Consider the following 13715-nt stretch of genomic DNA (forward strand, 5'->3'; position numbering starts at 1 on the left):
AGAAATTCGAGTTTTGGTAGAAATCCTGAATTTGTCATGTGAGCGTTAGTTATCAATATGTAGGTCATATCAAAGGACATCTAAAATTCACAACAAAAGCAAAACGGACTCATCATCTATTAAAATCATGTAGGTGTTTGTGAGGAAGCACCACCCAAAACGATTACTGAAACGTTTCAGTGTGGTAGCAGATTAACATACATCTTAAAATAACAGGAACCATTATTTTTAGTTATACTGAAGGAAGACAATCTTTAAGCAGCATAAACACGTTTTTCCAGAAGGAGCCACAAAAGCAGTTTGCATCCACTCCTTGTGTGACTCTGCTGAGAACTTCTATACTTAGTTTTACACTAATTAATATCATGTTTTGCATTTGTAACAGTGTTTGCCCACTACATTCACTGCTGCCCTGTGGAAAGGGGGTAAAGGAACCCTTCAAACCTGATGTTTGCTGATGCAGAAGTTTCTCAGCAGTATCAGTGTGTATGTCTGAAGCACCTGAACTCAGGTTTTCCGCTTGATAGAGCAAAACTTGAGACTTTTTTTTCTGTATTTTTGCTGTTAATTGTCAAATAGAAGTCAGCAGCAAATGTATGAGCAGTTTTAAAATAGCAAATGAATCCAGAAGGAGGAGAAAATGGTAGATGTTTGCAGTATCCAGATTTTTAAACTACCTAGTTATAAGTATACTATAATAACTACGCATCAGTGCTTCAAATCTTTGAGGTTCAGCTGACTGACCTTCTTAGACTTAAATACAGGATGTCCTGTGTTTGTAGTACCTCCTGCTTTACAGCAGTGAATTATGGAGAGAGCTTAATGCTGCCACCTCCTGGAGGTGGAAGGGCAGGTTTGTAGCACCCTGCCTCGGGTGATACAAATTTCCTTTTATTATCCCCTTCAGTTTTCTTCATTTCTTCTGCAGCTAAATTTTCCTACACCCAAGACCTGTTCACAAAGTTAAAAATCACAGGTGCAAGGGGCACTTGGGCTGCTTTGTTCCTGTACACGTCTAACAAAATACGGAGACGTAAAGGGAATACAGGGAGACGTAAAGGGAATACAGTGATACTGGGATACATCAGAAAATGTGCCTACCAAAATGCTTAGATAATAGCATACATAATTTATGCATTTTTTTCTTGTGTAATTTCTTTGTTTTACTGTGATAACAGTATGATGACAGGAAAGAAAGAAAATATATCACTGTAAAGACAGCAGGGGAAATGTATTACACTCAGGACAGCAATTATGACTTAGGAGGTAGAAGTGGTGTAGGAAGCTGTAGTGTTGTGAAAAAAAAAATAAGGCCTTGTCTGCACACAGACTGGTGCCAGTTTAATGCTTCTCTTCAGGCAAGATTGAACCAACTTAAGTTGTGACTGTTCAGCCGAGTGCAGTGTATGTGTATATTCTGCTCTTGGTTCAGCTATTAAAAATACTCAACTACTAACTATAAAAAAATATTTACTTAAACTGAGGAGCTGTTCTTAAGTCATAAGTATGTTTGTCTGCAAGGGTTGAAATGGTAGTTAAACTTACTGCCTGGTCTTGGTCTGAGTGCTTCCCCATAGGATAAACAAGCCTGTGCCAGGTTCGATACTGTTGTAACTAAATTACTTCTGGCATCTGAATTAACTCCTTGAAAGCTCAGATATCTTAATGCTCTATCCTGTAATGTAAACCCATACTAAGAGGCAATAAGTATTGACTAGTACTAGAGGAATAAAAATTATTTACTTTATGCTACTGGCCATTTTCTGGGACCTGTGGCTGCTGTTTATGTATGTCTGGCCTTAACCCTTTGTAACTAGCAGAGTTCTCAGAAAAGATGCTAACAAACCAAATAATGATCAGAATACCTAAGATGAGTCTGCCAGAACTTCTGAGAAATTCACGCTGGATATCTTCTGGCTTTGCAAAGATGATAGTACAGGAGTGGCTGGTGTGAGGCAGCTCTGCTGCTGAACTTGAACCCCAAGGCCTGTGCTGGGGCTGCCTGTGCTCCCAACCGTGCTGTGGGCTGAGGCAGAACAGTGGTGGCTGCTGAAGCCACCATTCCCTGGGACCCAGCCCATTAAAAGGAGCGGTGGGATCCTTGGAGAGCAATTTATCATCTGGCTGTGAACTCCTGGAGCTCCCCTTCTCTGCTCTACAAGGTATGTTACATCTGCCTGGCAGCCACCTGAAGATTTGTGCAGTGTCTTTTTAAGTTAGGAAGGTTGGTCCCTGTTGCTGGTGTGTCCTGTTTTGCCTTTGAAGCACCGCCAAGGTGCTCGGAGGACAGAAAGCCAGCGCTCCTGCCACATTAGTTGCCTGGCTTCAGTATAAGGGGAGATATTTGGGGGTCAGAAACCTGGTACAACCTCCGAATGCACTTTGAAAATCAGGGTGGTTTACCTCTTGTCATCAACACTGAAAGTGATGAAAGTTTGATTAAAAAAAATCACCACCCTCTATTGCTGTTCTCCTTTCTTTTGCTAATATTACTTTAGTTATTTGAACTTGCTCACTTGACTGCATAGCCAGTGAAGATCTTCCTCTGCTAGTCCCCAAATAAAAGGGTTTTTTTGGGGTGATCTCTTGCACTTTGGAGTCAAGTTTTGCTGCTGATCTTGGTGCTGAGGATTTGTTGTGTCTGATCTGTACTGAACTCGGAACCTGAAGATGGCCTGTGCCTGCAAGGAGTGCTGATACCAATCCATAAATGGTCTGGAAAATACGGAGCCCTTTGTTTGCAGCACCAGATAGTGCCTCTCACTCGGGAGTTGGTGTAGTAGTGAAGATGTAGTGGTCTAATGTAGAGCCCATAAATCACTTTAATGTAGATTAAAACAAATCTTTGAGTGTCAAAGCTACAGATTTGCATGAGCACAGCTACAGCCTTGGCTTGAAAGCAAACAAATCACCACCACAGAAAGGGTCTTTGTGTCAGAATTTCTTAAATTAATTAACTTTGAAACTGGGTTTACTTTCTTTGTGTGCCTGAATGTAAAGGCTTGGCACACAGGCAGCTTAATTAGGAGCTTCTCGTGGTGAAGATTAGAACTGATAAAAGGCTTTTGCAGAAAACCAGCTGGACAGGAGGCACGCCTTTGAAACAGGAGTGTTTGATAATAAAAGTTTGATTTGGTCTTGATATTAGAAGCAGACACCTTCCGTAGGCAATTAGCCGTGAAAACTAACAGAGGCCTATTTAAGAACAGTTCGACACTTGGAATTATTCAGAACTAACACTCAGCTAACTTTGAGAGAAATGACGAAAAGTTTAGCAAAAACAGGTTTCAGGGAAGCACCAGCTGAACGCCAGAGGAGCTGCAGCGGTTACAAACCAGCTCACCGTGAGCACCCGGGGCAGCGGGTGCTCGGTGCCACCAGAGGGTGCTTCAGTGGCACTGAGCAGGAGCGGCCGCGACGGGTCCGAGGTGTCAGGGGGTGACTATGCACAGGCTGCTCTCGAAGAAAGGCTTCGAACGGGTAAGTAACTTGCCATTGTAGAGTGCTTTAGAACTGACAGCAAAAGCACCTGCTCACCCGTGTATTTTGTTCAATTTTTGCAAAGTTAAATAATGCATCTAAATGTTTCACTTCAGAAGAAATATCCCAGATTCAAGTTCGATACCAGGCACTGCATTGGGGTGGATGGGTTGGTTAGAATTCTGCTCTGTTCGGAATTTTGGGGTCATCCAACAAGTCCATTTAGGACATGGGATCAGTGGCAAGGAGAAGCTATTGGAACAACACCAGCTTTGAATTTGAGAAATCCCGCCCATCCTTCGTTTCATCAGTTTTACAAAGGGGAAAATGCAGTTCCTAAATTTACCATTATTGGGAAATAGGGTTGAGATGTTTGATCTCCATCCTTTTCTGCTGTGGTGTGTGCCGAAACGTGCTGCCCTCACCCGCAAGGGTCAGCCCGGACCCGCAGCGTGTTGGGACAACATTCAGAGCACGGGGCAGAGCAGCCTCCTGCGGCTGAGCTGGGAGGAGCCGCAGGACCACACAGCCCTGCTGGACAGTCCCACAGGCTGGGGCTGAGTGGCACTCTGAATGCTGGCTGGGCTTTTTTGTGTGAATTCCTAAGTAGGTTATTGCTTCTGGCTGGTCTTTTCAGACCTGCATTCCTATCAGATGTTAAAGCTGTTGTCAAGGCCAGTGCTGTTGCCTGTCTTTAGAGATCAGCTCTTCTCAAAATACATAATTACTCAGCTCTGGCCAGCCTTTTTTCAGGCTGTAGGAGATTGCCTTCTGAAGGGTATTTTTGCCTTTTTAACAACTGCAAAGCTGCACTAGTGTGAATTTTCCTCCCTCTAATTTGATTTTTTTTTTTTTTTTAAATAGCGTAAATCCTTTTAAGTGAGTAAATGGTCCACTTTAAAAGGTGGATCACAGGTGGCTGTATTCTGCTTCTTAGGTTTTATTATTCGTAGTGTGGAATGTTACAGAAATCTTATTACAGAACATCACTGAATGTTAGTAACCAACTTTCTTACTGCTAGTGCCTTACCACCCTGTATGCTGTGCATACTTCTGAAAGTTACTTGCGGTGTGTTGTCTTGTTTTTCCTAAAGTTCTCTATTTTAGTGACAGAGGAGCATGAAAAGTACCTGTAGAACCCCCACGCTTCAACAGCCTCTGGGCTGGCAAAGGTTCACCGATGCGCCCGGCAGCGTCTTGCAAGGTGCCGAGTTGCTGACATCCTGTTCCCGCTGCGGAAAGTTCTGTGTGAGCTGGACAAATCAGTGCAGCCATCAGCCTGTGCTCCTCACACGCTGCCTGGGGGAATTTTATCCTGGGGGGAACAAAAACTAGACAAGTGTAGATGGAGAAGAACGCAGGGGAATATTAAGACAGTATTAGATACTAGAGGCGAGAGCTCTGTTTGTATGAACAGCTAAATTTTTAATTCTGTAGAGAGACTTCTCATAATTAGTACTGTGTAACAATCAGCTTGCACAGCTGCAAGATGGCTTTTGCAAAAGTCTCTAGTGGTCTGTAGTAAAAGCTTTAAAAAAAAAAAAATTCTGAGCCTTACAGTATCATTATGAAACAGGCTATTCAGGAAGTGTAACTGCATGTGGTTTATCTACACATCTTCTAAAACTTAGCATCAGCTACAGGAAGAAATTACAGATCTTTGAAGAACTGCAGTTTGAATAATTTTAAAACTTTGCGCAGAAAAGTAATAGCCCATTTTTTCTGGTATTTAGAAATTGGATAAAACTAGAGAATGTCTACAGCAAAATAACCTGTCACAAATGAGATAGTTTAAACAGAAACTAGGCATGCTCGTGGTGCTTTTTTGAAGTGGCTTTTAAAGCTATTCCAAAGAAAGATTTGGTGGAGGGGAAAGGAGGAAGAACCAGAATAGGCTTGAATGCAGAATACAGAAATACTCTGAGGAGGTCAGAGGAAGAGCAAAGTTTCCTTTGGGTAATTCCCGTGCTGGTGGTGTAAAACACAACCTCCCAGTGAGGTGAGGGAATATGATAGATGTGTATCCCACAAATCCTCCACACAAAATTAAACAGCGCTGCCCCGTGGAAGTCGTTCTTGAATTGGACCTCAACAACCACATTATGATGCTGAAATGTCGATGCTGAGATGTACAAAATGAAGTACATGTAGCCATTGGGTTTTCAATGGACCGCTCTGTAACACAGTAGATAATGTGGTGGTTACGTCCTCCACCTCTTACAGAAGTTTTGTTCTTAACTGCCTGTTGTAACATTTGGCTGAGCTTGACGGGCAATTTCCTTAGGGGATGGGGACGGCTTCTGTGTCTGTTGACATCTAGTGGGAGAGATGGTAGTGATGTCTGTAGTGAACACACCATGGTAACACTGTTCCTTAAGCCTTGCGTGGAATGCATTTTTTCTGCCAGGGGATTCCCTGGGTTTCTCTCTGGAGAGGAGCCAACTCATCAGCTCCATCTGCATCTTTCAGTCTTTTTAGCCTGTGCCTCTCTTCAGTCAATAAGAATCCTGTTGCTGTCCTAATAAATGGTTCACAGGACAAAATGGGGAAAATAGGAATTAATGTTTTGTTTTTAATACCTTTTCTAACATCAAGCCAAGGAGGCACATCTGTGTGTTCAGAAGTGCTGAAGAGAAGCACCACTAAACGCCTTATTCTGGCACTGGTCTTCAGTTTGTGGTGAAACTCTGTGTTGTCCTGTCAGGCTGGATAGCAGTCATCTCCATCCTTTTATTTTAAATTTAAGAGCATTTATTGTAGGTACACTGGGGCTACTGATGGAAAGGACTGGAATCATCACAGTATGAAATCCTAGTGGCCAGTAGGTACAGTAGCCATTGACTGGGTCGTGTCTTCATGGACTGCAAGGCCAAGCAATTTGAAACCTGTGGTCTGACAATACCTGTCCCATTGCATCTCGCATCAATTGCTGAGCAACTGTAATATCCATTCAGAAGTTAAACTTGGTGTACAGCTCTCTGAGAAGAGTACAAATTTCTGTTACCTCTTTCAAACGTACACGTACCACAGTTCCATACCTGTCAGGAGCCGGGGTAAGCTTGGGGTGCTCGTGTTGCCCCACAGGAAGCAGCTCCTGCTCCATCCTCATGCTCGGCTCGTGCTGGGGCACCTTGGATCCAAGACCCATGTAACAACAGTGAGTTGGTTCCGCTGAATTACATGGCAGCACATTAAGCTTGCCAATAAAACCCAAAACTTGATAGGACAAAAATTCTGGCTTCTCAGAGTCAGGATAAGAGGTTTTTTAGATTAGATTCATCTACAGCCGTCACAGGTCAGTTACGTATGTCAGATTTAAATAGGCCGGATTCTCTATCAAAATGTGCACACTATTTGACAGTGTCCTTCAAATAGTGTGCTGTAAATTTGCAAAAATACTTGGTAGATGTGCTGAATAGCCTCCATGTGACTGAGTTAGTATGTACAAAATCTGTACCATCCATCAACTTTTCAACAAGTACTGCTAGGCAGGCAGTTTTAATAGCTATAAAGTAGTGGTCTAGTTTGAAACTTAAACTTTCATGAAGCTTATTAAATATTTGCATATTATTGGCTAAAGAAACAGGATTACACCCCTTATTTTTGAAACCTTTCTAAATAGTCATGATGTCTACTTGCCAGAATAAAGGATGCTTCTGCATCTTGGACACTTACTTATTCTGCTGCCCTTCAACCCTGGGAACTTCAATCTACCTTCATACTAGTACATTTATTTATTTTACACATACGTGTTCTTACTATGATGTAGCTGTTTGTAAGATAGAAAGGTTTGTGCTGTGAATATAGTTCTCATACATACAACATCTGATTGGCACAAAACATCTTGGTTGTACTATGTTTAGTTTTATCAATGTAGTTCTTATTAACTAATTTGAACTAATCACTAAAAAGATAGCGTATAGAGGATTAAATACAAAGTTAGAATTTCACATTTTGTACTTCTGCTGTAAACAAAAGAACTAAATGTCTTAGCACTGAGAACTGAATTTTACTGTTGTCATTCTGAAACCCGAGCTGTGCTGTCCTGCCTTTCCATGACAAGTCACAGAAACATCCTTCTGTCCCACCTGTCTGACAAGATACAGTTCTGTGCAGAACACACAATAAACCAGGAAAAAGAGAATGCAAGTAGAGTAATTCCTGCAGTGTTATCAGTGTGTGCGTTTTGGATATTCGCCTCTCAATTCAAGGCTATTAAAAGAGGTTGGCTTTTTACCATCAGGAATATTCCCTGCTCCCCCTTTCTCCCTCCCGGGATTGCCAAAGCCTCCGACAATTGGGGCAGTGAGACAGGGGAGGGGGGGATGGACGGACAGACAGATGGACGAGAAGATGCTGTGGGTCACATGGGAGGGATCTCACAGTAACCAGGACTAGTGGGAATAGTGTGAGAATAATAATATACTTTCAAAAAAAATCTTCACATTATTTGAAATTACTTAATGTATTACAGCAGCTGATTTTGGTTTATACTTTAAGTAGCTGAATCTTAGAAAAAATCCTCAAGGTGTCCACTTGTCAAATGCGTTTAGGAAAAGAACAAGATAAACATATAATGTTTCTGGGTGTTCTGGCTTCTCCGTGTTTTCCAGCAGAAGCAGCACACAACCCCATACTGAGCCTTACAGAAGTTCAAGTACAGTATCATTTCTTAGTTGATCTTAACCGCCGGTTTCTGTATTTGTGGTAAAACTGCCAGCAGTGAGAGCCCATTGAAAGAAGCTGGGGTTAGAAGTGCTTTTCTGCTGTAAGCACATGCTGACATGCTGGTGGTACCTGAATGTTACGGAGAAGGGTTATAAGGCCGTTTCCTCCCAAAATGAGGGTGTATCACGTTATTTCTCTTGAACATTTCAAAATCTTCCCTGATTTTTGAGGGATGTTTCTCATTGGAAGCTTGTGCTGATTTGTGGGATTTCTTGAACCGGATATCACAGGAGTGGTTCATCTCCTTCAAGTCTGTCTCAGAACAGATTGGGCAATTTTGACCCTTTCTAGTAATTTCAGCTCTCGTTATAGCAGAGCTGGAAGGTGAAGAGGGACCTTTTGGTCCTTGATAGTTACTGAAAGTTAAATTCCTGGCTCTTTCCCTGGAAAGTTGCATTTTGCAACCAGAGCTTCTGGGCTAATTCATGTACAATTTTCACTAGCTACAAACATCAGATGAGAAATTAATTTGCTAACTGGTCAGTGATTATGTGAAAAAAAAGGCATGGGAGAAAACTTGGCTTTTCTCATTGGAACAATTGCATTTCAGGAGTTGCTTTAGGTTGTTTCCATCAGAAAACTTCCCTGTTTGAGCTGTCAGGATAAAAGTGCCAGCGTTAGTTTGCTGTAATGTCTTGTAAATTATGTTTTGTTTGCTGGGGGGGGGGGGGCGTGTGTGGTTTTGGTTTTGGCTTTTTTTGCTGTGTTGAATTTTTCTTGTCAGTGCCAGAAGGTGGACAAATTAAACCCGATCTGAAGAAATACTTGCTGTTAAAGTCCTGTGCAAGTGTAACTTCAACATGTGTGAAAAATGGAGCCTTTATTTATACTTTGTGAATTTTCTTACGTATGCATGTATGAATTATTCTGTTAACATCAGGAAAAATATTTAAATGCAGAATCTGAATATTGTGAACGGAATAGTTTGAGAATGGGAATTAAATGGCCGTAGCCTGATCATCAATATTAATGTTTAATTATTCTATAAATCTAGAATTTAGCTAGGAACTGAATAGGAAGATCGACTGTTAGTTTATGGCAATGTCATCTCTATGGTATTCATGCTAGCAACTAAGTAGATTAAGCAACTTCTCTTCTATGCAGTTTGTCTTTGCTTGCTCTTTAAAATGAAAAATCTGGTTGAAATGGTTTATTAAACTTCAATAATCCTAAACTTAATGCAGTTTCAAATTATGGACTCTGTCATCGGCTCAGCCCCGGAATAAACTGGTTCCCTAAGATACTATGAGAATGTTTCTGTTTAAATGTCAAATGGGGGTTGTATTGTTTGTGGGTTTTGGTTTGGTTTTTAATGTGTGGAAGTTTGGGCTGGTTTTGAAGCTTAACCATGAAATCCCTGGAATCCCACTCAGGAATCTTTGAAGGTGGTGCCTTTTTTTTTTCCCCCAGTTTCCTTGAGTAGATTGTAAATACAATTTTGAGCTTTCAGAGCCAAAGTGGAACTCTTTTTAAACTCTTTAGTTGGCATGTGAGACAAAATACTCTGAAAGATCAAAGACAAATTGCTTCAAAAAGGTGTGTTTTTAAAATTACTTTTAAGTAAATAGCTTAAATTGCCTACTTGGTAATTATTTTCTAGAGATGTTATTTCACAGTCTTTTCTTTATAAATTGGTACCTGGTCTCCATGAATAGGAAGTTATAAAGTTAAGCCTTTAATATTGTGCTTCCTTCTTTGTTTTAACAGCTCAAAGGGAAGAGAAAAGGAAAGAGGATAGAGCAGAGTCGGCATCCAAGAAAGCTGTTGCATCTCTTAAGGAGAGACAGACGCCTTCTCTCACTAAAAACCTTCCTTCCAAGAAGTCCCCATCCTTCTCTAACACATCACTAGCGAAGCAACAGCTTAAACCTTCTGCTGGAAGTTTCAAAGTTATAATTCCCAAGAAACCTTTGACTGCACCAGGCAGTGCCCATCCGTCAGGCAGTGTTCCCTCATCAGGCACTGTTCCTTCCAAACAGTCAAGTCTTTCGCACGGAGCATCTGTTTCCAAAAAACCAGCCACATCTTTCGGTTTGGGTGGAGGGCTCAAAAAGCCTTCACCCTCTTCCGTTTCTGTCGCGTCCGGAAGTAATCAAGCCAAAGCATCAGCCAGCCCTGTCCAGTCACAAACCAACTCTCAGATTCGACAAAATATTCGACGGTCCCTAAAAGAAATTTTGTGGAAGAGGTGGGAATTCAAAGCACTTAATATATATATAGGAAGCTACAACTAGAAGTAAATGTTTAGCTTGCAGAGTTTTGTTTACTTCTTGATAAGGGATATTGAAGGATTTAATTTATACTACAAAATTAAAAGTATAATGGGTATTCAGGTTTATATTAAAAAAATGTGTATGTAAAAAAGCCTTTAAAATAAAAGAAACATCACTATTCCATTTATATTGAGGCAGATACAGCTGAAAAATAAAACTACACCATAAAAGCTTTTATAATGCAGGTGCTCTGGAGTTTTAAAATTTAATGGCTTACTGAAGTAGAGATTCCTTCCCCTCCCAACACAGAAAACAACAAACCCTCAAGGAATATTAAGCTAGTGCCAGCCAGCAATACTGACTGTAGAGCACCGCACTCTGGTATCGCCTCTGAAATGGAAATGCTCTTCACAGGGGAGAATGTGGGACTAAAACTCGAGCGTGTGGGCTGTTATGTGTCGTTACAGCAGAGAAACCCCTGTGAAACCTGCCTGGATTTCCCCAGGGCTGCTCAAGGACAGCAGGGGGGGATCCCAGAGCTCAGAGTTCAAGGTCCTGAGATAGACTTGGGTTTTGCAATGTCTTTTCAAGGAGTCCCGAGTCCTCCCTGAGCGAGGAGGAGCCTGGCTTGGCTCCTTTGAAACGTTCGTTTGATGAATGTGCCTGAAGATTCACGCCTAACATAAATGCACGTACCCTTTTTTGTTTTTAACAGAGTCAATGATAGCGATGATCTGGTCATGACAGAGAGTGAAGTAGGGAAAGTAGCTTTCAATATTGAAAAGGAGATGTTCAATTTGTTCCATGTTACGGACAACAGATACAAGAGTAAATACCGTAGCATCATGTTCAATCTCAAGGACCCCAAAAACCAGGTTTGGAATTTCCTTAAACAGTAAACATATACTGAAATATACTGCTGTTTTTTAATGATATGTCAAACTGCCACCTCAACATTAAGAGTTTCAAGATAGAGACTTCTGAATTATAAAATATTATTACAAAGCCATTCAAATCTTCAAATAAAATTTTACCCAAGTAGGAGTTCTAAGTCTACTTTAGTTGGTCATGTGTGTTTGTTAAGTTTGGGCATTTGGTGTGAAATTTTTATTAACAGAATGGCTTTCTTAAAATAAACACAGACTTTATTGATTTCTCCTCTTGTGACAATCTGTAGGATGTGTTGAGTATTGCCCATGTACATGACCATATTTATGATTTAAAATAAAAAATAGATGCTGGTACAGATGAAAATATTCACTAGAGAACACTTGTAACTTTTAAAAAAAATTCTACAATAGATATGAAATAGGAGAGTGGCTGTTCAACTTCTGACATTCCTATTCAATTATATTCATAGTTCTTTATGATAATGAGGAAAATTTGTACTTGGTGTTTATTTCCTCCTTATGCTTGCTGCACCTTTCCAAATTTGCTTGTAAGTAGCCAGTGTTTTTAATAAGGAATTAAGAAACTAGAACAGGTTTTGCCTGTTAAACACTGCAAGTCTGTTAGTTCCCCAGGCAGTTTCTCTTCACTATAGCAACAAAGTCTGGTTTGTTTTCAGGGACTTTTTCATCGTGTCCTTCGAGAGGAAATCTCACTGTCAAAACTAGTGAGAATGAAACCAGAGGAACTTTTATCTAAAGAACTGTCTGTATGGAAAGAGAAACCAGCTAAGGCAGTAAGTAACTTTATTTTCCTGTGTCCTTAGATACGAATTAAGAGCAAGTTTTCCAGCCCTTGCTTCCCATTTTATGTTAATGCACCATTTTCTTCCTAATGAAATACTAATAATGTTCAGTTTCAATATAGTTTTTCTCTACCACCAGCCAAATGATAACAAAGTATGGAATAAAATCATAAAATAAATATGTGGACGTTTTACCAAAATGGTTTTGTTTCAGGTGATAGAGTCAAGAAGCAAATCTCATGAAATCAAGAAAACAGCTGTAAAACGGGAACATGTGCCAGCTGTGAATATGGAAGATTCTCCGCCAGTGTCTGATTCCGATGTAAGTATTGGCTATTGCTTCAGCATGAACATATCGAGAGAGATCAGCAATGTAGATTGTTCAGTGAACTATAAGGACACTATTAGTGCGTAGGTGTGCTGTGAGCATTTTTCCTTTTAGTTTGAAGGAATGCAACAACCAAATGATAGGTATACTTTGCGTGCATTTCTAAAATGCTGTGTATTTTTCAGCCCTTGCTGTCTATTTACAGAGAAATCTTATTTCTAAACATTAGCTATCCACAACATCATGGAATGAAATGAGGACAAATGCTTTTTGAGAACTCTGACATTATGAGCCTTTACCAAGGCCTTTAATCTTTTTTTAAAGAACCAAAGTTAATTAACAGTTTCCAAAGTATTTTTTATGGTTGAAATTAACGATCAACTGGAATATTTTGTGTTTATTCACTTTTAGGAGCAGCAAGAGTCATCCCGAAGTGCACCGAGTTTAAACAGTGCTCCTGCTCTGGATGTTTTTAGCAGTATGTTGAAGGATACAACAAGTCAACATCGAGCTCATCTTTTTGACCTGAACTGCAAAATCTGTACAGGTATCTACAGTGCCGACTTTGTGCGAAGTAAAGGAATGGTTATGTTAAGAGTATTGTTTCCTTATTTGTGTTTCTCCAAACTATTTCATAAAATAGTAATCAAAAGTTTTTATATAGGTCAGATTTCAGCCTCAGAAGATGAAGTACCAACTAAGAAGATAAAGTCAATGGCTCCTGCTAAAAAGGCGGAGTCGAAATCAAAGCCTGAAGTTCAACCGAAGTATGAAAGTTCTGCACCATCCCCACCAGCAGAACCCGCCAAAGAGACTGTTCCTGAAAATGCGATGGAAACTGAAGTTGCACCAGCAGCAGAAACAGTTTCTCAGACAAACGTAGAAGGAACTTACATTCCTACAACCCAGGGCCACAACAACACAGATTCTTCTGTCCCTGAAGAGCCTCCTGCTTTTCCTGCTTCTTGTGCTGCTGGAGTTGTCACAACCGTGACAGTTTCAGGCAGAGACCCCAGGACAGCCATGAGCGGCTCCTTGGGGGTTGTGACACCAGCCCTACGTTCTGGTCCTGCAGCCGACAAAGTTTCAATGGGGGAGACAAAACAGGAGACTCCCAAACCAGTGATGACCATCCCCAAATCAATATTAACAAAACCATCGTCCTCACCAGATCCAAGATACTTAGCGGTTCATCAGTCACCCAATATCAAGTGCGTATATTTGATAGTAAGCCAAGCTGCTGAATCTTTAATGTTTTATCTTAATATGTCCC

General features: G+C 40.7%; 1 protein-coding gene across 3 annotated transcripts in view; it reads left to right on the forward strand.

Annotated features, from left to right (window-relative positions):
* The window catches only part of DIDO1 (death inducer-obliterator 1), a 54681-nt gene that overhangs the window by 28163 nt on the left and 12803 nt on the right, over window positions 1-13715 (forward strand). For all 3 annotated transcript variants that reach the window (XM_082065665.1, XM_082065666.1, XM_082065664.1), the window contains 6 exons: window positions 9916-10396; window positions 11137-11296; window positions 11989-12105; window positions 12329-12436; window positions 12854-12989; window positions 13107-13653. In XM_082065665.1, the coding sequence (XP_081921791.1) occupies window positions 9916-10396; window positions 11137-11296; window positions 11989-12105; window positions 12329-12436; window positions 12854-12989; window positions 13107-13653 (1549 nt within the window). The remainder of the gene's footprint in view (window positions 1-9915; window positions 10397-11136; window positions 11297-11988; window positions 12106-12328; window positions 12437-12853; window positions 12990-13106; window positions 13654-13715) is intronic.

Source organism: Streptopelia decaocto (assembly GCF_964273445.1).
Source record: "Streptopelia decaocto genome assembly, chromosome: 14".
Taxonomy (NCBI): domain Eukaryota; kingdom Metazoa; phylum Chordata; class Aves; order Columbiformes; family Columbidae; genus Streptopelia; species Streptopelia decaocto.